Source organism: Convolutriloba macropyga, chromosome 7, assembly GCF_964194025.1.
Source record: "Convolutriloba macropyga chromosome 7, txConMacr16.3, whole genome shotgun sequence".
NCBI lineage: Eukaryota > Metazoa > Xenacoelomorpha > Acoela > Convolutidae > Convolutriloba > Convolutriloba macropyga.
The window spans coordinates 2,953,357-2,977,656 of NC_134474.1; the positions used below are offsets into that span (position 1 = coordinate 2,953,357).

Genomic DNA, 24,300 nt, shown 5'->3' on the forward strand with positions numbered 1-24,300 from the left:
GTCTTTTTCTTACTTTTTAACCGGTTTTTCTTTACTCATTCTGCTTTTTGTTGTTTTCTTGGCTTTTTTCAGGTTTTGAAAAAAAAGTTGACTAACCATCTGCCAGTTTGATTGAATACAGCTTTGGCTTCAACCCCACAAACTCAGAAATCATCTTGCCTCCCATCTCATCTTTAAATTTTAGTGTCACCCTTGCGTTGCTTTGATCGTACATCTCGTGATTAGTTGGAAAGTTTGAGAAATCGAAAAGGTCCTTCACTGTGGTCTTCCGCTTCAAGTCTGTGAAAAAGTCGTTTGAGAAAATTTCATAAACAAACGAGTCCGTGTCCGAGTACAGTAGTTTACAATTGAAGTGTTTCTTCATTGTATTGTGGTGGAAGTCGTACATGAATTTCTTCGAAAGATCTAAGATGCAAGCACCTACGATAGTTGGTTTGTCCCACTCTATTTCAGTCTGATTCAAGCTTATCGTTGCCAAGTTTTCATCAATGATTTTGAACGACTTCATCTGTGGAGCGCTGGTCCATTTCAGTGTCTCTTCTTCACTTCGAGCCAGTTTTACTTTTATGCGATTGCGTTTCCCCTCACACGTTTTCCCAAATGCGCTGTTCACCATTAATTTATAGAAGTTCTCCTCGAACTTGTTCTTGGCTTGCTTTCGCTTCTGAGTGTTCAACTTGACATATGGCGCTAGCCATTTCGACTGGTTAAAAGCGAATGATCGATGTAGTTTTTCAACTTTTAACCCCAACTGCACGTAGAGCTTCAATGTTTGATAGTGCAAAATGTAGTTCTTTTTGGGGAACAAGGTCTGGATCAATTTGTTACTCGAAGGCGGCGCATTCATCTGCATATCATTCAAAAGCTCTTACTGATAGTCACCCAACCAGCATGCGTCAACTTTCTGTTTAGTTGGGGCCAAGGGAAAATCTGAATGAAGATCATGAAGTTCATCTGGGTACGACAAATCCACTTCTAATACGTAGCCAATATCGCTATGTCAGGTGTCTCCAACACGCTTTGGAAGAACGCTTTTTGAATTTCAGGATCCCAGTTTCCGTCAGTGTACTCAAAATTGTTCAATGGCAATGGAAACTTTTCCATTATGCCCCCATACAAATTGTTTGCATCAATCATCACTATGAAGGTTGAGGGTGCTTTGGGGTTGAAATTTGGTAGATATTTGTTGTTCGCAACCGCCAGCCGCTTATTGTAAATCGAGCTTACGCCACCACGAATCAATCCTTCTACCATATCCAATTGTTCTCTCTCTTTTTAGGAGTCACAAGGGCGCTTTAGATAACTTTAGCATAGCATCACCAGAGAGATTAGAAGCGGTATAATACTGACAACAATCCAGTCCGTATGTTTCGTAACACACTTTGCGGAAGCAGAGCATAACTGCAGCTAGGAGAAACACATCAGTTTTGAGATACAAACTATAGTAATCTTCAATTGTTTCACATTGAAACTTTTCAAAAACTTCTAGCGAATGTTTGTACTCATCTTCAGTAACGCTCACTCGATACTGTTGGAGACTATTCATCCACTTTTCTCGTGGTGGGAGTGCGGTCTCTTTCAGCTTATTGAAATTATCAATGTAACAATAGGGGAAAAATCCCTTCCGTTTCAACATTTGCACTGAACTTTCTGGCCAATCCTTAAAGTGATGTTCTAACAAAGTAAACTGATCAGAGGGTAAGTTTTGTGCTAGAGAATCTAATGACGAGGCCATGAAACGAAATGAGTCTAGTAGCCTGATATACTCATACACCGGTTTGATTACTCCATTCTTGTCCTGACGGTTGTAGACTAGAACCCGAATTTCCAGAGCTATATATTTCTCATCTGTATTCGGAACAATTGATACAGTATTCCTCATGTTACTACCCTGGAGAGCAAGAATTACATGGTGAAGATCGTAGTTTGAGAGATTGTGTGCAAATAGCGGAGTATAGTTGAGAAACCTCCTGTTAATGTTACAAGTGTTATGCGCCCATCCGAGGAATTCTCCAGTGAAGTGACAATGATCTAGAACTGTCGGGTTATTAAAATTGTGTTCCAATGGTTCTTCACATATCCAACAAATGGTGGCATCTTCTTTCGCGATGAGAGGCTGGCCAGAGAAATATTTGTGTTGCTGTTTAACACCGTAAACTCGTTTTGCTTTGTTTTCCAAAGACTGAACAAATTTTTCCATGACCTTCGGTCCTGTCAAACATTCAAAATGAAACGGTTCAGTTTGGTTCTGAGCAACAAACAACATTGCATAGCTGCACGGTCTATGTATTTCTATTGTTCTTGTTTCTGATTTGGTTGGGTTGTTTTGACATCCTGAGACAGGTTCAATTATTGACTCCAAGTCAAAAAAGCCAACAATTGGAGCAAACCAACGGGACTGAAACTTTTTGTATACAAACGTTGTGTTTTTTGGCATACGCACGATTGCTGGTTTGTTCTTCCAGCAAAGTTCTAAATGTTTTTCATATCGTTCTTTTGAGGTGCAAACATGAAAACAGTTTCTACATATAAGATTATCTGTTCTAACTACTCGTTCCTTGACTTTATGAATAAGAGATCGCAAGTTTCTGATTAAAACGTAGTGATGCATTTGACCGTCTCTAAGAAGAAGAAGGTCCATGTTGAATTCACAGTTTTGTTTTTTGGAAACTCGGAATGGTATCAGTCCGTTTTCAGCGTAGCTAAAATATTCAAACTTTTTTGGTTTTTATCTTTTTTTCCTCATTTGCTTTTGTGCCATAATCTTCTTTTTAGTTTTAAAGTTTTTCGAAAAGAAAGATTTTTAACTTACCGAAATACGTTGACGCAGACATTGTTCAGCTCTTCAAAGCGAGTCATCTGGTGGAAGCCCATAGGCATGTCAAACACACCATCTGCTTGTTTTGCAAGCGGGTTGCCTGGTCCGTATGTTACTGGGCTGGTTATCCTGCGTGCCGGTGCACCAGGAGGAAGAAGTCGAGGGCCAAACTTAAAATGGTAGGCGGCAGTATAGCAATACAGAAAACAATTCTCGTCTTCTCGGTTTCTGATGTTCAGTAGAGAGCATGTGCGCGCAAGTTTGCCTGGAAGTGCTAAATATGACGATGCTCTTATCGGTTTAGCTTTTGCTAATCGGATTTCAATATTGACAATTTGGTTGAGAGTCCAACCGCTACCATGGGAAGCAAAATTGTTGAGCGCTAGGAGCATCTGTTCTACCATTGCATGGAAGGTTTTATCTGCAAGACCACCGAAATCCACTCGTTCCATTTTTGATGCAACATGAATCGAAATTCTATCGGGCTGGCTTGATGATAGATCATCATCGGTTTTCGTGGGTTTGACGAGATCGATAACTGAGTTGAACTGAACTTTTTGTGAGTGTTGTTGAACATTAATGTTGATAATGTTTTCAATCTCTCGACGTTTTAGCTGCATAACGTGTAATAGATCAACGTCTCTTGACCCGACGGTAATCTCATAGACTTTCAGTGTATCGCCGAAAGCGCGTTCGCTTGGTATGATGCCTGAGTCCTGTAGGTTGTTTACATCTACACTCCAAGCTGGTAGACCGTGGAAAGTGTTCATGTGCTCAAGATAATCAGCGTCACGTGGAAAACATTTTTGACAGTATATGCAGTATCGTGGACTGGTCGCCTCATGCTGCACAGTCATGTGTCCTGTTAGCTCATACAGGCTTCTCGTGGTGAATCCACATTCAGTGCACTCGAATGAGTTTGTTTGAGGATAGATCTTATGCACTTCTTTCCGATGTCGACGAACGCTTCTTCTATTTGCCAGTAGTTTATGACAAATTTCGCACTTGGCTTGCCCCATCCCACAAAAATTGATTGTTGCTGTAAGAGAGTAACGGTGAAAGGAACGATTAATTAAAAAATTTAGTAGTGACAAAAATGTATCAAGTTTGAATCAACTGAACGCAAAGTGTAAGGCAAAAAGCAATGAGTAATTTTTCAGTCCGGGGGACCCCGCTTTCAACAAGTTGATTGGCCAATCGGATGCAAGCAAGCTGTCTCCTATTTGTTTTTGTCGAGGGGCCATCGCGTTACAGTGACGCAATTCAACCTTGCAGCGTTACTTTTTGTTTACATAGCGCACTCGGGTCCAGACAAGAATTTGTTTACAAGCTATCAATACAAGTCTGAAGAACTTGAATTTGTTTACAAGCCATCAACGTTTTTGTCATAGTTGAACGATTTAGTTTGTTTTTCCAGGGGAGGGGGAATTTAGTTCTTTATAAAGGTGAATTTATGGTGGTTGGTGAGTCATCGACCTAACTAAAAAGAAAGCGTGTATAATTGTTTACTTCATGTTTTATAAACGACAACAGCTGAATTTCATTGATATCGGGAATGAATGGAAAATTATCATTGAGAACACAATGAGCTATATAAATGCAATAAAGTCCACACATTTGAGAGTCTGCACTTTGTAGGGGTTTATTTGTGTCACGTCTGTCTTCCATGAGGTCCACTATAATGCTATCATTAGTGCTTTGTCGAAATCGGTCTGATATGTGTTTATATGAATAGAGAGGTAATGCCAGCGGGTCGGCAAAGTATGTTATTGGGTAGGCATATCTCTTTGCAAGCACAATCCAATGAGATCCAGGTGAAGAGGCTGGTGAAGCGTTAACGATAGCAAATGAGTTGGTTGGTATGTGCAAGGGGAAATTGTCAGCTTCATAAACACCGTTGAATTTAAACATCAAATGACCGGATTGTAGAATCAATTTGAATATTTTATCTTCATCCAATAGATTATAGGAAGAGCGTTTTTGGAAACGTTTCTCGAGGAATCGATATAAACTGTTGAACATTTCTCCCCGAGAAATAAAATTTCAATGTTGCGGGGCAACGCTGCACCGAACTTGAGTTCCACAGATAATGAAGAGTTTGTTAGCTCGGGATGAATAAAATCATGTGTGGCTTCTTGAGTGCTGGTGAGATGAAACACCATAATGTAATGGTCAGGAAAATCAGATAGAGATATCCCGTGACCATTTTCTACATAAGCTAGTGCAGCCATTGAGTTGTAGTATAGTCGTTTATTATCAGTTGTTGACATTGGTGTACCAGCTGTGGCGAACCCATTACGGTAAGTTAATATCTCATTCAAATCAAACTTCTGGTATGAAAATGGATTGAGCGTATTAGTACCGATGAACGCATCGCTGCGGCACATGGCGACTATTAGTCTACGAATAGGTTCTTTTGTGAAAATATCCTCCTGCTTCCAGCTCTGTTGCCCAGCTGTTGCTAGAAAAGCTTTCGAAATAACTTCATTATAGCGGTACATTGCAGGTGTCTTGAGAAGTGTTTTCTCGATTGCACCAAGCACGATATCGGAGACTGTCATTTTTCGCACGAACAAATTTGCTTCATCGATTTTGATTTTATAGTGTTTAGCCCCGTCTTCACTCACAATCGCAAAGTCATCCTGTGATCGTCGGAAAGAAATTCGCAGCGTTACTCCACTCGTTAGATGCTTATCGCATGAAAAGAAATCGGTAGCTATTTTTCCATACAGTGTGAGTTGAGCAGATCTTCTCACAGTTTCTTGTCGAGCTGTGATTGTAGCGGCAGGGACGCCTGTTAGGTCTGCTTCATAATCATATCCTTGACATTTCAGCCAGGTTTTTTCGCATCCGATCCATGAGAAAATTCTGTTTCTATGAAACTTTTGTGTGCGTAGTAACCATTGGCGCAAGAAATTTTGATGCCGTTTGCTGACACTGTGCAATCGGCGAAAAGGGAATGTAAGACATTATTGGCTAGATGTGGCGTGTCACTGTTGTTGGCATCTCCCGTGGTGAAGCGTAAATCGTTTCCATTATTTCGAACAACTCGAAATTTGATTTTCAGATAAATTTTCTGTAGGTCGATGAAGTTATTTCTGTCACCGACTATTTCAAACTCTAACGAAGATCCAGTGGGCGAGTACAAAGGTCCTGTTTTTTGCTCGAACGATTGATCAAATGTTACAAGAAGGGGAGGTTTCTCGAACAAGTCTAATGAGCTATGTGTTGCCTCTGTGGGAATAACAATGTTAGTACGCATTTTTTACTTTTGAGAAGAAATCTGATCGACTTCTTTGTGGCTTCGTTTTTCGCGAAATGGTCTTTTTCTTTGATGGAGACTGCTTTTTGTATGCTTTCTTCTTCGACCTCCTTCGATAGATTGCTTTTCGTCCTCGTTGAAGTGCTCCTCCGACTTGTTTTCTAGCTGTTTTTGCAACTGTACTTTTCAGAGCTTGCTTCGCTGATTTCTTTTTTGTTGCAAATTGTAATAACTCTGGTGCAACTTGCACTAGCAATTCTCTTCCGATTGTTTTTGCTGCTGGCCAAATAAGTCGTCGGGCTAGGGGTAATGCAACACGACCAATGCCAGCAGCTAATGCGCCGAATCCACTTCCTCTTTGTCTATAATGTCCTGAGAAATGGGGCATTGAATTGGATGCTTGATTACTATAATAGGCTTCCATCAGTTAGCTTGTTCTCTGGAATTTGAGACTTATAACAACTTTACCCATTCCAGTGAAAGGGATCAATTTCCCAGTTTCACTTCTCAGCTCAACTTTGATGCTCAGGATATTGTTTGAAAGTAAACGCTTGTAGTCCAAGTTTGTATAAGTTTTATGGTGAATTGGTGCTACTGTGTTGAGGCTACCGTTTCTCAATGGTCTCTCCGATTCAATGATTTTGAGAATGGGTGCACGTGAGTCACCCACATGTTGATACTCAATAATAACAAGGTACACAAAAATAAGCTGTGACCCACATGTTATATCAACAGAGAAAATACCAAAATGTCTGTTAGGAGTGTTCGGAGCCCCATTTTCGAAGTTTGTCTTGTAACCAATGTGAACAAAACCATTGTGTGCAGGGTCCGGGGTCCCCTTGAATCCAAGAATGCTGGGAATTTCATCGTCTTGAAATGACAATCCTTCATTTTCCCCAAATGTTAACACGAGCTTTTGCGTTATCTTGTCAAACTTTCGATCGAACTGTTTTAGTTTTGCAATGCGAACAGTCTCCGAGACTAGATCTTCCCAGCTGTTGTAAATACCAGTCCGAATTTTTCTGAGTTGTCCTGATCGATTACTCGACTCATTTGGATTGGTCATTGAATTCTTGTAAACAACTATTTCTCCAGAGTTAACGTTGTTGATGTTTGATGGAAAAGATAGAGATGTCAATGCTACTTGCCATTCTCCCTGTAAATGTATCGTTTGTGATAATTGGTTCCGAAATGATGCCATAGTATTTCCATTAAAAACGTCCATTGATGCATTTGATAACAAGTCAATTGTAAACTCATTGCTGTTGGAAACCATTGCTCCTCTTCAGTGTTTAACGCATCAACTTGTACTAATTCCGGTTCGTAAAACTTCCCAAGGATTTTAACGTTGTTTGCGTCAATCAGATTGTAGGTAGGTGGACTTGTTGTAGCCAACCTTAGTACTGTGAAAATTTCGTCTGTATAATTCTGAGTATAACCTTTTCTGAAGGTATCGTCTGGTTTCGCTATTCGTACCAGGTCCCCCTCTTCAAATCGTGGATTATATTTATTGTTGTCCAAAGCAATCGAAATTAAAAATGGTTCATGTTTTTTGAATACTTTATTTGGGGCTAACTTTGTAACGCGGTTAACACGACTGTTAATGATATTTACGAAATTGGGAAGCTCCTTTATATAGTTCCAAGTCCATTTTTCTTCCAAGTATCTGTATATAATGTTTTTAAGTGATCGAATATTTCTTTCCGCAAACGCAGATTTGGTTTCGTTTTCGGTTGTATACAAATGAATCTTTTTGTTTTCACAGAATGTTTTGAACTCGCCCTTGAATTCGGTGCCTTTGTCTGTCCACACTTTCTCTGGTTGTGTCGTCTTTATCATTTGTTTGAAGGCTTCAACGCAATCCTTTGAATACATAGTTCTGAGAGGTTGAACACGTAAATATCGTGATAAAACGTCAACTGCAATCAATAGGTATTTGACCCCATTGTTGTGCTTGGCTATTTTGTCCATATAGGCTACATCCATGGACCAGATTTCGTTTATTCTGTAAGCAACTACCTTCAATCGTGGAAAACTTTTCCGGAATTCACGATATTTAGTGTATGAGTTCTTGGATTGAAGGAATTTTTCAATTTTTTTGTGGGAAAAGCCGCTTTCCTCTTTTATGTTAGCAACACTTCCAAATGCTGCTTTTCCTTTCGTGTAAACTTTATTTAGTTTTTTGATTTCCGCTGAATGGAGTTTTCCAGCCTGTTGGCGTTTTAATTTCTTCTTCTGCGTCTGCGAAGCCTTCCTCATCAAAGCTAGCAGTCTCTGCTTTTTCTGCTCTCTCGATAGCAGGTTTCTGTTCACTGGCTGCTCCATCTGGAAACTGACGCAGTTTTTGCTCTTTCGGAATTTTTATGAACTTCTTTGCGTAAGTATTACAAGTGAGATGTGGCGCAAGGTTCAAATAATTCAATACTTGATAATCGTCAGGCAAAAGTTTTGATGATGTTTGTTGTAATGCGTAGAGGAAAGTTGATGCTGGAATGTCGGTGTTCCTTCCATTAATCAGGATTTTACCTTCAAAGTCCAGTGAAATGTTGCGTGATCCGTTTATTTTCTTCAAAATTATTTTTGCTTTTCCAAATTTGTCTTTATCGAGAAAATCTATATCATCGATCACACTCTGACTGATTTCATCAAACTCTTTCCGTTTAGTGTTGTCTGGGATACTTTGTTGCTTTTCTTCTTCATCCAAAACCATGACGTCATCTGTCTGTTGCTCTGTGTTCTGCTGTATGACCGCTTCTGGTGGCTCTTGTTTTGAAGTTCTCTGTAGAAGCGATAGTTGTTTCGACTTGTTTTTTGTTAATGGATTGTTTAATATTTGCGAAACTTGGGGTTGTTCAGTTGTAAACATGTTGCGAGGAATGAGCACAAATTCCTCAGTTGGCATTTTTCTGTAGATATTCTAGAAAAGGTCTGGCAATTAGTTGAATCAGAGAATGCCCTCTCGTTGTCTGGAATAATTTACTTCTTTCTAGAGCACTAAAATATTTTTCAGAAAGTTGTCGTAGTTGAGGTTCAAATTGTTGTAGTTCTTTCTTGTTGATTGGGACAACACCAAGGAGCACGTTCATTACACAATCGCTAAGGAACCGAATGAATTCAATATCTTGGGCTAGAAAAATTCTCTTGCTTTTCGATTTGGGGTTGCTGTTAACGCACCAGCGCTTCAGCATAAGCAAATGTCTCTTTTTCATTCGTAATTGGTGTAATAACAGCTTCCTCCGAAGGAATATAGAATACTGATGGTTCGGGACCAATGAGTTGAGAAGAAAATCGTAAGCCTTGACTTGTTTTAGGATCCAGGTCAATGATCAAATGTCCATAGGGTTGAGCTGTTGCTAATTTGTATGCGTCCTTGAGTAATTGGAGACAGTTTAACTGTTTTCCGAGGTATTCTATTTGTTGAATGTCACGCAATGATTTGAATAAAACTATATGAGTTGTGTTTAGATCAATTGTCCGCGACCATTTACTCTGTTGGAATAAGTTGTGTTTGACGTAGATCACATGAAGTTTTCTGTGTCTTCCTGACGTTGCTATCTTCACAAACTCTTTGTCGTTAAAGATTTCCTCGCATGAGTCATCATAAACGAGCAGACAGTCCGAAAGCTTTTTCGTTATATCCAATCCGGAATACTTGATGAACTCAATGTGCGGTATTTTTTGTTGCATAGCTGTAAATATGTCCTGGAACTCTTTGTAGAAGTAATAAATTTTGGGAAATGCTGGGTAGAAGGACCTACCTTGCAGCATGCTGAATATGAGGTCAGTTTTCCCAGAACCACTTGGGCCTACAACCGCCATGAAGATCCTATCGTTTGTGAGAATGACTTTATTCATAATTTAGGATTTGGTAAGATATAACCAACTAGACTCGAAAGCAGTGCAATCCAAATTGATTTCTCTTCGCAACTCTCCGATATCAAGAATAGCATGGCAAAACAGAGACTAATCATGAGCACGATAATACTCACTTGAACGAAAAATATAATCTCTGATCGAGGGACTACGGTATTGGAACAGCAACGCCATGGAGGTCTCTCTCGGTTTCCATCATCAAAAACCAAGTTTGTAATACCCCCATCAATTTCGTCTCTCGTAACTCGGGTACTAATTGAAACAGTTTTATCGATTTTTACTTAACGTCTGTTTTCTGGAACTGTAATTTGAAAAATGATCTTGCTACACAATTTTTCCAAACTCATGTTCTGATTTTGTCTTCATATATTGTCCCATCGCGCCCAAGGGCTTTTCTGAAGAAATTTATTGGCGAAATGTAGAGATTTAGAGGGGGTCGTTTTTTTTACCGTGCGTGACCCCCCCCCCCCCCGTGGTGTGCTACTAGTCATTTACTTATACTACTTACACTCTTTGCACCAACAAAGTGCTAACCATGTGGACTAATACTCAAGATTATTTTAACTGGCAGAACTTTAAGGAAAACTATTTTATTTAGAAAGAAAAAAATTTTCATAGCTTGTCATTATCTTGTCATACTAGACCAGATGTCTACAGAACTGAAGTTAAATCGGAGCAGTTTTTAAATAGCAATAATATTTACACTTTATAGAGCTGCATACAGAGAAGAAGCCAAGAAGCTAAATTCAAAACTCCACAGTCTACACCAAATATAAGCGCTGATATGGAACAAAAATTACCATAACACTTCCGTACTTTAATCAAAGCGGCGGGTATCTGAAATTTTCTTAGACAAAATTAATTCAAAGAAAAAATAACAGACACACAAGTTCTTTAGGTAAAAGTTGATGACATAATGGGCACATTACTGAAAAAGCTGATAAAAACAACGTGCGTGACATTAACTACAAGTAGCAACAGGTTCAAGTGTTTTCAAAAATTTGTTTCTTATTTCATTCAACTCACAAAGCCTGATTACTGACAGCTGTCAGAATGTAGGGTTCCTTTACTAACCTTAAACGCGCTGAATGCAACATCATACGACGTAAATAATTATTACATAAAAGTTATTATAGAGAGAGCGAGATAAGTCTTCTATATTGAACGTCAAAAGTAAGTAGTCAGCACCCCTAGTATTACGAAGTTAAAAAAAACTTTTGACTCAATGTTACTCCAACTTATCATCAAATTCTGAAAACGCTTTTATATACCATCGATTTCCTACATTAGTGTGCTGGCCTATCTGTGAGATTGACATAACAGTAGATGGCTAATTGCCAAAAATCCCGAAGTACAGTTGATGAACTCTATCCATGTTTCACAGTAAAAAGACAGTAATTGAGAAATAACGTCTTATTCAAAAATTTTTTCCTAATGTTGAACATAATCGAAATTCAATCGCAATTGAGCAAAAATGAAAACATATCACATTTTGAGACAAATTTTGTTTTCCAATGAAACAAGGATTGCGTTCAACTTCACATGAGATTTCTGGTAAGTTACAGTTTCGTATTATCTGAGTTTCATAAGTACTAGAGTAGGAAATCAATGGCATAAAAAAATTGTCCAAATCTGATTAGAAGTTAAAATAATATTGTGTTGAAACGAATTTTTCGTAAAATTAGGGAGTGCTTATTTATTTTTGACATTCAGCAGATGGTCAATAAACTAACTGAGCGACTCGCTGAGACATTGATAAAAGTAACGAGTGTAAAAATTACTGTAACAAAACTCAACGAACATTAAATCAGTTGAAAATGGTAAGAAATGAAACTGAGTCTTGTGTCAGGTTTGCGGTGTAAAAAATAGAGGAATAAAAACGAGCCGACGAAGAAAATCGGACTACTAAACAAAACTAAAAACCAAGATTACCACAGTAGACACGCTCAGCTAGCAGCTATAATAAAATAAAATCGGCACACATTTTCTGGCTTCAATCTTGAAAGCTCTAAAAACTGACTTACATATTTTTGTGTTTAGAATTAAGTGACGAGGAGTGATCGAATTATTTTAAGCCGTGAAAGGGGTAAAGCTCGGTTTAAATCAGCGAAAAGTTTTTACCCTCTGTCTTTTCTATAAACATAAAAAAATACGTATAATTTCTTTTATCAAGTTCTGTTTGGGTCCAAATTTCATTTCTAATAGAGCTCCGAGGCATCATAATTTAAGAAGTGGTTAAAAAAACGGAACATATTTTTTTATTCGTCTCGATTTAAAACAAAGAGCCCCTATTGCCAAAATTTCTTTATTTGGAGATCATTAAAGTCAGAAAATATGATAGTAAGTTTTTTACAGTCGAAATTAACGCAATACATTACCCATACCGTCAAAACCCTCAAATAAGTTCACAAAGCTCAAATTAACTGAGCTTAGTGAGCTTTTTTGATTTCTAAGCAAAGAAACTATAAAATATCCTGTATCCAAAAAAACTATGCCATCAAATTTGTACACGAACATTTACAAAATTTCAAACTCAAAACGAGCTCAGTAGTAACTTCAAGATGAAGAAATTCAAGATTAAATAGAACTCTTTCATAAAATAGAACTCTTTCATAAAATAGAACTCTTTCCTCGACCGAAAATTTGCAGTTGGTGTTGGACTCAAGCGAAACATTTCAATTAATTATCAGTAATTTTGTTCTCGTAGAACAGGTATATTGAAGCATACGAAAAACACGAATATCAGCCTAGTTTCAATCCATCAATAACTTAATACGTCGAAAAGCAGTAATCTAATATCGGATCTATTCTGTTTCGGTCCCCAGTGTTTTTTTATTACCCCCAGAATTAATTGTTACATAGCACGTTACTATGTAAGAAAATAGCACGTGCACCAGGGGGTCATAAAAGATTTATACTCACTAATCTGGGGGGGGGGGCAGAATAGATCCCTAATATCAACTAATATCGAAATAAATAAAGAACAAACAATTACTGACTTCTGAGAAGCATCTCTGATCATGAGTTGAGACGCTGTGACTTGATTGGCGTGTGCTCTCTTCAGCTGGTTCAACTCCAATCTCAAATGTCTCACTTTTTCACGCAGAGAACACAGCTGGTCGAACGTTATTTTACTCTTCTCTGAAAAAGAAAAACAATTCATTGAATACATCCTATATATTATTTGTATGACATTATAAGGTACCATGTTTAACGGAAGGCGAAAAAGCATGTTTAAGAGCTCTCGAAGAGCATGTTTAAGAGCTCTCGAGCAGCATGGTTAAGAAGATATCGCGCGAGGTCAATGACAGAAAAAAAGGTCTCTTAAAAGGTCAACGTTCGAAAAATAGCAGATAGAAAGAGTCATTGACCGAAATGTGAAAAGAGTCAATGACCCAAAAATCACGGAACCTAGAGTGCCAATGAGCAGAAAGATGTCAGAGATGCAAGACAAGTCAGTCACCGAAAAACCGCTGGTGCAAATTTTTTCAGTAAGAAACGGATGAAAAAATCGATTGCTCAAAAAGCCTTCATTTCCTTCCCCTTAATTGATAGCTGCGATCGTGATAGCTGAGCGGAGCTATTACTGCCCTTCTCTTGATTTTTAATTTTGTCGTCAAGAGGTTTGTTGCAATCAGTTGGGACATCCATCTATCTATCTATATATTACATATATATATATATATATATATATATATATATATATATATATATATATATTTTGATTTTAACTCGAATCCTGTACCACCATTTTCCTCAATTTTTTTAACGGTCCTTAAACATGCAGCCTAACGTAATGCATGCTGTCTAAGACGCGCTAAATTGCTATTTTTAAGCTCCTAATTCGTTCACTTGCACTCAATAATGCATGCCCCATAGCAAAAACAATCGAGGCAATTAGCCACTAACCAAAAATTTGCTCATTAGAAAAGTCAATTGGCGTGAGCAATAGGCATCGGAATCGAAGAGGATAAGAGCAATGACTCTCACACGAGGTGCAGGGGTCCGAGCCTAATTATAGGCGGAAAAAGACGCATAATTTCCTGTACCACAAATTTGAGAAATTGGCTTTCTTTTTTTTTCCTTTTTTGTTCCTTTTCGTTCCTTTTCGTTTTTTCATTTTTCGTTCCAATTTTTCTCTTTTGTTGATTACTTTGATTCCTAATCTGCTCATGTTTGGCTCTCATTAGACAAAACAGGTGAGCTATTAAAGCCAGTGAGCCAAATTTTGCTGATTCAGACAGACCAATAGCCTATAAGACCATGCTTAAGCTCCTGATCTGCACTTTTTTCTGCTCATTAAGCATGCAGCTCAGCAAAAAAAGCGAGACAAAAAGCCTTTGACCAAAATGTTGCGACTGTAGCCAGCTCAGTAGACAAAATCAACAGGCGTCTGTAGTCCAACAGGTTAGGCTTTTTGCTGAAGTGACGGGCTTCGGCTCAAGCCCGAGTAGGGGTGGAACAGGATGCATAATGTACTCGGATAAAAATTGGGGAGCAGTTTAGCTTTTTCTTCCCTTCTTCATTTCTTTGCTTTTATTTGTTACTTATATCTTCTTTTTGTTCTTTCTTCATTCCTCATCTTTTCTTTCTTTCCTCTTTTCTTTCTCTCGCTCTCTTCTATCTTTTATATTAAATGTAAGTCGCACTTGAGTGCAATGATCAACAGCGCTCTTATTTTTCATGTTTCAACGGTTTGTAAACATGCAGTCTGCACCACCATGCTTAGACTCCTGGTCAGCAATTGATTTAGTGCTCATTAACCATGCAGCTTAGCGAAAACGAGCGAAACAAAAAGCCTTTCACCAAAAATGAGTTTGTGTAGAAAGTTCAATTGACAGTATAAGGGGTTGGATCATCGGCTTTTAAGCGATGGGCTTGGGTTCAAGCCCTAATTGAAAATGTTTTTCTTCAGGTTCTTCCTTTATTCCTCCTCATTGTTTTCATCTTCCTTGCATTCTTTCTTTCTTTCTTCGTTCCTTTTCCTTCTTTTTCTTTTTCTCTCTCTCTCTCTCACTCTCTGTCTGTCTCTTTATCTCTTTCTGCATCTTTCTTCTCCTTTCCTTCTTTCTCTTTCTCTCTCTCTCTCTGTCTCCATCTCTTTCTTCCTCTTTCGTTTTCTCTTGCTTTCTTTTTCTTTTCTCACTTTTGTTTCTCGCTTCCCTTTCTTTTTCCGCTTTTCTTTTTATTGGTTGCTTTTCTGACTTTTTTCTTTTTTCTTTGCTTGCGTTTTTGTTCTTGCGTTATTACATGCGTTTTGAGACGCGCTATACGCAATATTTTGCGCTAATAAAGCATGCCGCAATTCAAAAAAAAGCAACCTAAACTGACCAAATTTGTGCTGATATGGAAATGAATTGATGATTTAGACGTAAGCAATAGGCATCGGTAGCGTAAGGGATGAGACCACTTGTGTTTAAAAGTGGCAGGGGCTCGAGTGTGGGTATTGGCTGAGACTTATAATTTTCTGGGCAAAAATTGGCAAATCATTCTTGCTTTTTTTTTTCTCTCTCTCTCTCTCTCTCGTCTTATGTAAGCTCTTAGTTTGTGCCTTTTTTTGCGCTCATAGAGCATGCCGCATAGCAAAAATAGGCGGTCTTTATAGCCGATTACCAAATGTTTGCTGATATAGAAATGCAGAAGACGTTAGCAATAGGCATCCCTAGCGTAACTGTTGGAACCAATGGCTGTTAATTGAGGGGCATGGGTTTGAGTCCTGAGTGTGGTCGGAGAAAGACGCATTATTTCCTGGTCAAAAGTTTGTCAACTGCTTTTTGCCTTTCATTTTTTCTTCCGCTTTCTTTCTTGTCATATTTAAATTCTTAATCTGCTCATGTTTTGCGCTCATGAAGCCTGCAGCAGCCCAAAAACAAGCGAACAAAAATCCATGGACCAGGTTACGGCTGATGTAGAAATAGCAATAGACATATGAATTACGGATCCATAGCGAAAAGGATGAGACCGATGGCTGTTAAGTGATGAGCGGTGTTTCGAGTTAAAGTAGGCATTGAAAAGGATGCATAATTTTCAGATTCAAGAAAGTTAGAAGTTATTTTTTGGTTTGTCTTTTCCGTTCCTTTCCGCTCCTTTTGGTTTTCTTTTTTCTCTTACCTTTCTCCCTCTCTTGTCGTATTTAAGCTCTTTAAATGCCCATGTTTTGCGATCATTGAGCAAGCCGCATAGAAAAAACAAGCAAGCCAAAAAGCCATTGACAAAATTACTGCTGATGTTGAAAGAGCAAGACAAATGCTATAGGCATCAGCAGCATACGGTATCAGACCTATGACTGCTAATTAAAGGACATAGGACCGCACCCAAGTTGGTGCGGAAAATGGCAATTGTTTTTCGGGCCCTAAAACGAAAAGGAGTATTTGCTGTTTTTCATCCAAAAGTGTTTTTGTTTAATTCTTCCTTTCTTCTATCTATCTGTTCTTTTAAAATTAAGTCGCACTTGACTTTGAGTTCAATGGTTAATTGCGCTCCGAGCCTCACTGGCTCTAAGTGTCCTAAAAGCGTTACACATTCGCTTTGAGACGCGCTATACCACCATAATGAAACTTTATTATTCCTATGTTTTTGCGCTCATTAAGCGTGCTGCCTAAAAAAAGCGAGTCGAAACGCCTTTGACTAAATTTTGAGTGCATATAGAAAGAGTTATAGACAAAACTAATACGCGTTGGTAGAGTAAGGGATCAGACCAATGGCTGTAAGGCAAGTGGCATTGTTTTGCACCCGACTTGTTGCCGAAATTGGCTCCTATTTTTTTGCGAAAAGATATGTATAAGTTCCTAATCTTCGCGTGTTTTAACGCTTCCTAAACATGAAGCCTAGCGTAGTACATGCGTTTTGAGACGCACTATGCAACAATGTAGAAACACGTTATCTGCAAACTCATAGCGGTGCTTAAATACAGCAAAGCCAAAATTGTTCCTGAACAAAAAGTTGCTGCTAAATAGAGTAATAGACACAAAAGATGCGCTCCGGTAGCGTAAGCGGTAAGAGCTGTGGCATTTAAACAAGGGGGGCGTCGGTTCGAGCATGAGTTGGTACGGAACACAAATCCTAAATTCTTTGAAACCTGTGAGAATATGATTGTTATGCTTTTGCGGGCCTGCTAGTTTTATACTGAAACGAAAGATTTTGTGTATGATCAGTAATTGTGATTAATCAAATTTAAACACAAGAAAGTGTTCTCTCTAGTAACAATTTATTTTTATCGGAAATTATGTCTCCAAATGTGTCAATCAAGCTTGAAAATTTGATAAATTGCATTTTGATTATAAATTAGCGGGTAACCAATCCCCTCCCCAACCGCCAGGACTACTATTTTTGCACCCCGCAAGCGAACGTGGCATATTTCTACAGAATGATTTAAGGTCTAATTATTGTTCGTGCTCTATAATTGAGTAACTGGGGCTGCACAACAGACTTGTGGGGGGGGGTTGAAAAAAGATGTGAATTATCTACGAAACGAACAGATAATATCTCTAACCATGTGCAGTGCTGATAAACTGGTTGTGGTGTTTGGTAATATGAGTTGTCCTGACATTAGAACTGCTCATATTGTTAGAAGTGTCCTCTCTCTGTGTCTGTGCCGACTGCAACTGTTGTTCGAAGAGTAACTTCAGTCTCTCAAGTGTCTCCAACTCCTTCTCGACATCCTTCTGTTTGCTGTCGTTTTCTTTCCCATCTGACATGTTTTGTCTCTGACTACTTATCAGCGAATTCACCTGCAGAGAACAAAAACAAACAAATAACAAACTACTGCTAGAATTTTTTTGAAAAATGGGTTTCTTAGATAAAACTAAAATAGGTAAATCTTAGTCTGGTCTCATCGTGGCTAAAAAAAGAAATAAATTGATCTAGTCTGCTTCACCCCCCCTTCCCCCTCCCCTGTTTTGTCGACCAATCAAAATCAAGAATTAGGTTAGAATTATTGTTTTTTTTTCGTATTTTGCTAGGCGCCGTTCCGCTAGAGTTACCAGCTCATTGAGCGATAAACACTTTATATAGACAAGGACGGAAAATCTGTTCAGGAAATTTTAAATAGTAATCACACACTTGCCGTGGTCCTGTGGCTTAGCGGTTAAAGCGCCTGTCTAGTAAACAGGAGATCGGTGGTTCAAATCCGCCCAGGACCTTTTGCATTTTACATTTCTGCCTTAAGCTTCTGATGCATTTATTTCTTGGCTAGTTAGAGAAAATGTTAGCGAAAACTATATCCACTGTTCGCCAAAATTAACACCCATTTCTAGCTTATAGCCCCCCGCTTAATTGTTATATAACCTAGAGCCCCCATCATGCTAATTATACCATAAACAGGTTGTATTTTTGTGGGGGGCTATAATATTAGATTATAGATTTAAGAAGTGACTGCAGGAGTAATTTCATTGAGTGTAATAAAGTGTGCTAAAAATTTCGGATCTTTTCCGTTTGTGCCAGCCCCAGTACGTTATACTCCCCAGTTACAAAGCACGTGCCATTACATAGTAAATCACTATGTAAAAATATGACACCTGCGTCTGGGGGTGCAAATAATATGCACCCACTAAGCTGGGGGGGGGGGCACAAACGGAAAAGATCCAAATTTTCACACGATTCACATAAAAAACCCAAAAAAGAATATAGTTAACATAAAATCACGCACATTAATTTAGCCACTGCCCACTAGAAGTTAGACAAAATTTTGTTTTTACACTGAACGCTTGTAACAACACTCGAGGAAGGCTGCCAATTAAATCATAGCAAGACAAGCCCTGGATTACACCAGTTCAAAAAATCTTTTCTTCTAGCACCTCCAGGACTCCCCTGTTGACCAGACCGATAAAAAAACAGTCAAAATAACGTGGAAAGTGAGGTTTGCAGCGTTTTTGACCGGTAATTTTAGGAAAATCAAAGTAAAAAAATCTGTTCTCGAAATTTTAAAAACTCATCACATTCCTGCCGTGGTCCTGTGGCTTAGCGGTTAAAGCGCCTGTCTAGTAAACAGGAGATCGGTGGTTCGAATCCGCCCAGGACCTATTGCAAACCAGACACATGACAATGAGGAAAATTTATACAATGATCTACTTTTACTTTGTTTAATTCTTGGAAAGTGAGTGAATTTGGTTGCAAAAGACTATCAATATTTTTTATGAAATATCGATAAAGGTACAGAAAGAGAAAAAAATTGAAACCCCCGGAAATAAATGTAAACTTTTAGAGCATAGAAGGAAGGCAAATAGTCTGAACACAGCCGCGAAATAGGATGTTCAGCCCCCAGTTAAAAAAATACCACCAATACCAAAAAACGTGCAATTAAAAGTGGGATTATAATTTCTATACACATTTTTCAATCAAATTTCAAACAATATGTTTTGAGCAATATAGTATTATAACTCCCTAGATTGTCCAATCTCTATTGAATATCGGTTAGATATTATATCCTCAGTTTACATTTAATAAATGACTGCAGAAGCAACTTCATTGAGAGGGATACTTTAAGTATGCTAAAAAAATCAAAAGATTGACATCGCAAAATCCACAAAAAATGGAGTTAGGTAAAACTAGTATTTGTAAAAAAGCTAATCATTAAAAGGTAGATACATTACTAAAAAGAATAAGGCACAAGAAAAAAGTCAGTAATAATATTATATACAAATAATTTAATATTTTATTCATAAAAAATGCTCCTTTTTTAAGCCAAACAGAAGTTACATCGACGATTAACATTCCAGGCACGCCAGTTATTGTCATCAATTTATCGTCTCTCATGATTAATGAGAGATTGATAACATAAGTTTTCGGCGTTGTTCTGAATTTGACGTTTAGTAAATCAGCCCCCTCATTGAAAAAGCATTTACAGCAACCTTTTAGTTCACTCTCTTGAATGAAAAACGCTCTGCAAATATTGACCCAACTTATTGCCTCCAATCTGCAAAATCGTCGAAGCAAATGCAGCCGTGTTTGCATGCGATAGCAGTAAAAAAGCAAATCGAGCTCGATAAGTTGACTGCAAACTGTTATGGAGCTAGATAAAATCAAAAGTGCGATATAATAATCCAAACAAACAAAGCACCAGCTTTGTCATCGATAGTTTTTAGCTAGTAAAGTCTCCTCTTCCGCCGTGGAACCAAGAACGACAACCGTCCATTAGAGCAGAAAAACACAGGCTATCAATAAATTGAGCTTAACATTAGACGGAAGGGTGCCTGATGTGCAGTAGTTTAGACTATCAAAACAAAGCCGACCCTTTACAAGTCTGACAATGACATGGAGATTCCAATTTTGGCTCGTCAAGTTAGCGGAAGATTCTCGGTAATTCGGGATCATCGATCATCTCAATAGAACAAATCATCCACCCCAAGAACAGTCCTTGCGGAACTCCGCTTGTGACCGTCAAATTATACAGCAATAAGTTTCCGACCTTTACACATTGGGTTAGATAAGATAATGAAAACGACACCAGATCAGAAATCTCTTAACAAAACGAAAATAAGGTAAATTAAATAGCAAGATGCATGGTTGACAGCGTCAAACGCCTTCCCGTAATCCAGCTTTATTATTTGTTCAATATTCTCATTGAGCTAAAAAAAATACTTCGTTCACAAAATCATCTAATGTGTTCAACAAATTTTAAATACTTAACACCTTCGTATTGTGGTCCTGTGGCTTAGCGGTTAACGCGCCTGTCTAGTAAACAGGAGATCGGTGGTTCAAATCCGCCCAGGACCTTTTCCAGATGCATGACAATAAAATTACATTTTTGCAGTGAGATATTGCTGCATTTATCTCTTGGCTAGTTAGTTAGTGTTGGCAAAATCTATCTCCACTGTTTGCTAGCTAACTCACATTACAGCTTATAGCCCCCACCTGCTTAATTTTCATATAGCCTATATCGCTCATCATGCTAATTATACCATAAGCTGGCTGTATTTTTGTGGGGGCTATAATATTAGATTATAGATTTAAGTGACTGCAGGAGTAATTTTATTGAGTGCAGTAAGTAAAGTAAGCTCAAAAAAAATCAACACGACATAAAAAGCCCACAAAGAATATAAGGATCTATTCTGTTCCCCCAGCTTAGTGAGCATAAATTTTTTATGAACCCCAGGCGCACGTGCTATTTTCTTACATAGTAACGTGCTATATAACAACATATAATTTGTAACTGGGGGTCATAAAAAACACTGGGGGGGGGGGCTGAAACATATAATTTGTAACTGGGGGTCATAAAAACACTGGGGGGGGGGGGGTGATCCGAATATAGTTAACATGAAATCACGCTCATTAATTTAGCCACTGCCCGCTAGACGTTAACGAACATTTTGTTTTTAAACTCAACACTCGAGGAAAGCTGCCAATTAATTCATAGCAAAGACAAGCCCTGGATTTACAGTTGTTCAAGGAATGAATCTTTTCTGCTAGCGCCTCTAGTCCTCCACTGTTGACCAGATCGATCAAAAACGGTCAAAAATGTGGAAATTCGCCGTTTTTATCGGATTTGAGCATTTTTGACCGGTAATGTTAGGAAATGATCGTTTTTGATCATTTTCGATTGGTTTTGATGAGTCAATTTAGGAACTGATCGCTTTTGATCGTTCCTTTAGGATAGCGCCCTCTTTGAACGCTTTTTTAGGGAACTGATGTTCTTAATTACTTAAGTAGGAATCTACCGCTTAAGCATGTTTTTGACAGTTTATATGCTTGATTTCAACAAACGCAAAGTTCCGCGTTCAAAATCACCAATGCGGATAAGGATACGGGCTAAAAATAAATTGCGAAAAAAGGAGTAAGAATAGCGGTAAATGCATTAGGAGCAGTTAAAAAATGAATTCCAATTCTATACTTCACCGCCATGAATTGCAAATCTTACAAAATTCACCACTTATTTTAACAAATATCTTCATCGAAGAAAATTAATGTATTAAAATTTATAAAAAGAGCGATGACGGATATTCTTCATCGGATCACTTCCCTAAAAATAACGATCAAAAACGATCGTTTCTTATGTTTTTGGACAAAATTTCAACAGCAGCTATATAGCCAAAAACTTAGGCACCCCACAAAAACCAATGCTTGGCTACCTTCTGGAAGGGTTTTTTTATAATTACGTGCCAGGTATAATAAACCAGCAACCATATTTGCAACAATGTTCGAGAAAATAGAGAAAATTTTGCGGCTGATGTTTACATTATATGCAGTTCTTGATACACGTATTAAACTCAAGTTTCCCATATGACAATTTTTTCCAAATTCCTATCCACACGTAACAATTCAAACGCATACAGTGTTTATATATTTGCCAATGAGGGTGCCTAACTTTCTGGCAACAGGGATGGGCACTAGCAGAAAAGACCTCTAAAAATTTTCTTTGACCAAAAACCACCTCGAATTCATTAGGAAAAAGATTCGAGCAAAAAAACGAGTAAACGCAATTAAACTGACACACGTGACCAAAAATCTACTATGTAAAAACTGGTTAAAACACTCACTTTCTCGGTCCACTTCCAGAGTGATAAAACATGACTTATAAAAACATTTAAACAAAATTCTCTGTACGACCCATAAACAATTAATCTCAACAGTCTTGCGATAACATTTTGTTCAGTCAATGACTTTACATTAAAGATAAAGCAACAAAAACAATGAATACCAAGAAAATTTAAATAAAAGGAAGGCGAACCAGAACAAAACAAAGTCAGTTGATCCCTCTTTTTTTACAAATTTCTTTTTTTCTTCAAACATCCCCATAGTTGTCCTCGAAAAACTTGTAATACGATATTTGCTCTCAATCAGCTACCACCAACACAAGCTTAACAACGATAGACGACCAGAAACTCAATATATTTTTTAAAAAATTCAGCTTCATTAACTGTAGTTAATTCTGTTAATTTATTGATGTAGGATTTATGCGGAGAAGCTTAAAAAATATTATGTTTTATAAACAAATTGATCAAAAATCTCAGCAAATTTGATGTTCCCAAAAAACATCAAAACAAATTCCAATCAAATGAAAAGGTCATCAAAATCATGAGAAAGACTGACTGTTACCGAAAACTCCCAACTTTAAAAGTAACAGGGAAACAGCTAAAGGCGGCAAAATGACAATAAATAGCTAAAAAGGATTCGAAATTGTCAAAATGCCCCGAAAGTACAATTACTTGTCACTATTTGTCAAAAAATACTTTGGCCGCAGAAGTACGTGTTATAACTAAAAAACTACCTTATCTCTGCTTTTAACTTTCGCTCAGCAGATTATACTGATCAATTCTTTTCGCTTACGGCATTTCCCCTTAAATCCCGTGAAATCAGAAGTCGCCAATTACCCCTCTTCGAGTTGTATAAAACTCAGCCTGTTCAAGCACAAGCTTGATTTCCTTAATTTGTTTTGATTGATTGATGACTTCTGATTTGTTTTGATTTGTAAAATTTGCGGGTTTTATGTTTTACCCACGTGTGCAACCTAGCAATTCATTGTAATCTGGAAATCTCTTGTTAATAAGTAGTAAACATTGGTGACCCTTTTTAACGACAAACACATTAAAAAGCAACCAAACTTCTGAAATTGAAACACCGAAAAAAAGTAACAAGAATCAGGGAGTACTTTAAAAAATATTTTCTCAATACTATTTCCATTGTTCCTATAACTCAAAATGTTTGCTGTATTTTAGAACCCTTTAGAAAGGAGCCGTCACTTAGCGACAATAACGAAGAACCAGAAAAAACAAGATAGAGAGTTGACAAAAAAAAAGAAGAAAGAAAGGCAAATAGATATGTACAAAAATGTGTAACAAGAAATGACGTCTACAGAAGATTGTCTCTCAGCAACCAAATAGTCCTAATTTCTTTTTCAAATTCTTACAAAGAACAAAGTTAACAAAAAAAATCAAAGGGTCTTCATCCGAAGTAACGTTTATATAATTGTATACCTATAAAATACCTAGTAATATCATATTTATATACAAATATCATATTTATATACCTGTTATCTAATATAAGAAAACTTTGTCCACGCTCCTGTTTAAAAAAACACAAAAAAAGCTGAGCACTCTTTCGATTTGCAACAGAATATTCCATATTTCTAGATGAGATTAGCGGTTAATAACGTTTTTTAGTTTTCAGGAAGCGTGTACATTGCTTTCAACTCTGGAGTAGATAGTGTTCATACACATATACACACATTAAAAAAATAGAACAACACTCACAATTTGTTTTTATCGTAGTTAATAATCAAGTTTCCGATTTTTCGATTCAAAAGTAATGTAAAGCAAGAAAGAACACAGCAATTACAGTCAAACGCTTTCTACTTCAGAGGGCACGTTAAAGAAAAAAGAAACTTCGGATTTAGGTTGTTCGTTGCAGAAAA

At 37.7% G+C, this 24,300-nt stretch overlaps 1 protein-coding gene and 3 non-coding genes across 7 annotated transcripts in view; 3 read left to right on the forward strand and 1 right to left on the reverse strand.

Annotated features, from left to right (window-relative positions):
* The window catches only part of LOC142342551 (uncharacterized), a 133,707-nt gene that overhangs the window by 42,303 nt on the left and 67,104 nt on the right, over positions 1-24,300 (reverse strand). For all 4 annotated transcript variants that reach the window (XM_075393919.1, XM_075393918.1, XM_075393917.1 and 1 more), the window contains 2 exons: positions 17,446-17,683; positions 12,953-13,094 (listed from right to left, as the gene is read on the reverse strand). In XM_075393919.1, the coding sequence (XP_075250034.1) occupies positions 12,953-13,094; positions 17,446-17,683 (380 nt within the window). The remainder of the gene's footprint in view (positions 1-12,952; positions 13,095-17,445; positions 17,684-24,300) is intronic.
* Trnat-agu (transfer RNA threonine (anticodon AGU)) lies at positions 18,022-18,094 on the forward strand. Its single transcript has one exon. It is a non-coding gene; the product is annotated as a tRNA-Thr (tRNA).
* Trnat-agu (transfer RNA threonine (anticodon AGU)) lies at positions 18,901-18,973 on the forward strand. The gene has a single exon. It is a non-coding gene; the product is annotated as a tRNA-Thr (tRNA).
* Positions 20,594-20,666, forward strand: Trnat-agu (transfer RNA threonine (anticodon AGU)). The gene has a single exon. It is a non-coding gene; the product is annotated as a tRNA-Thr (tRNA).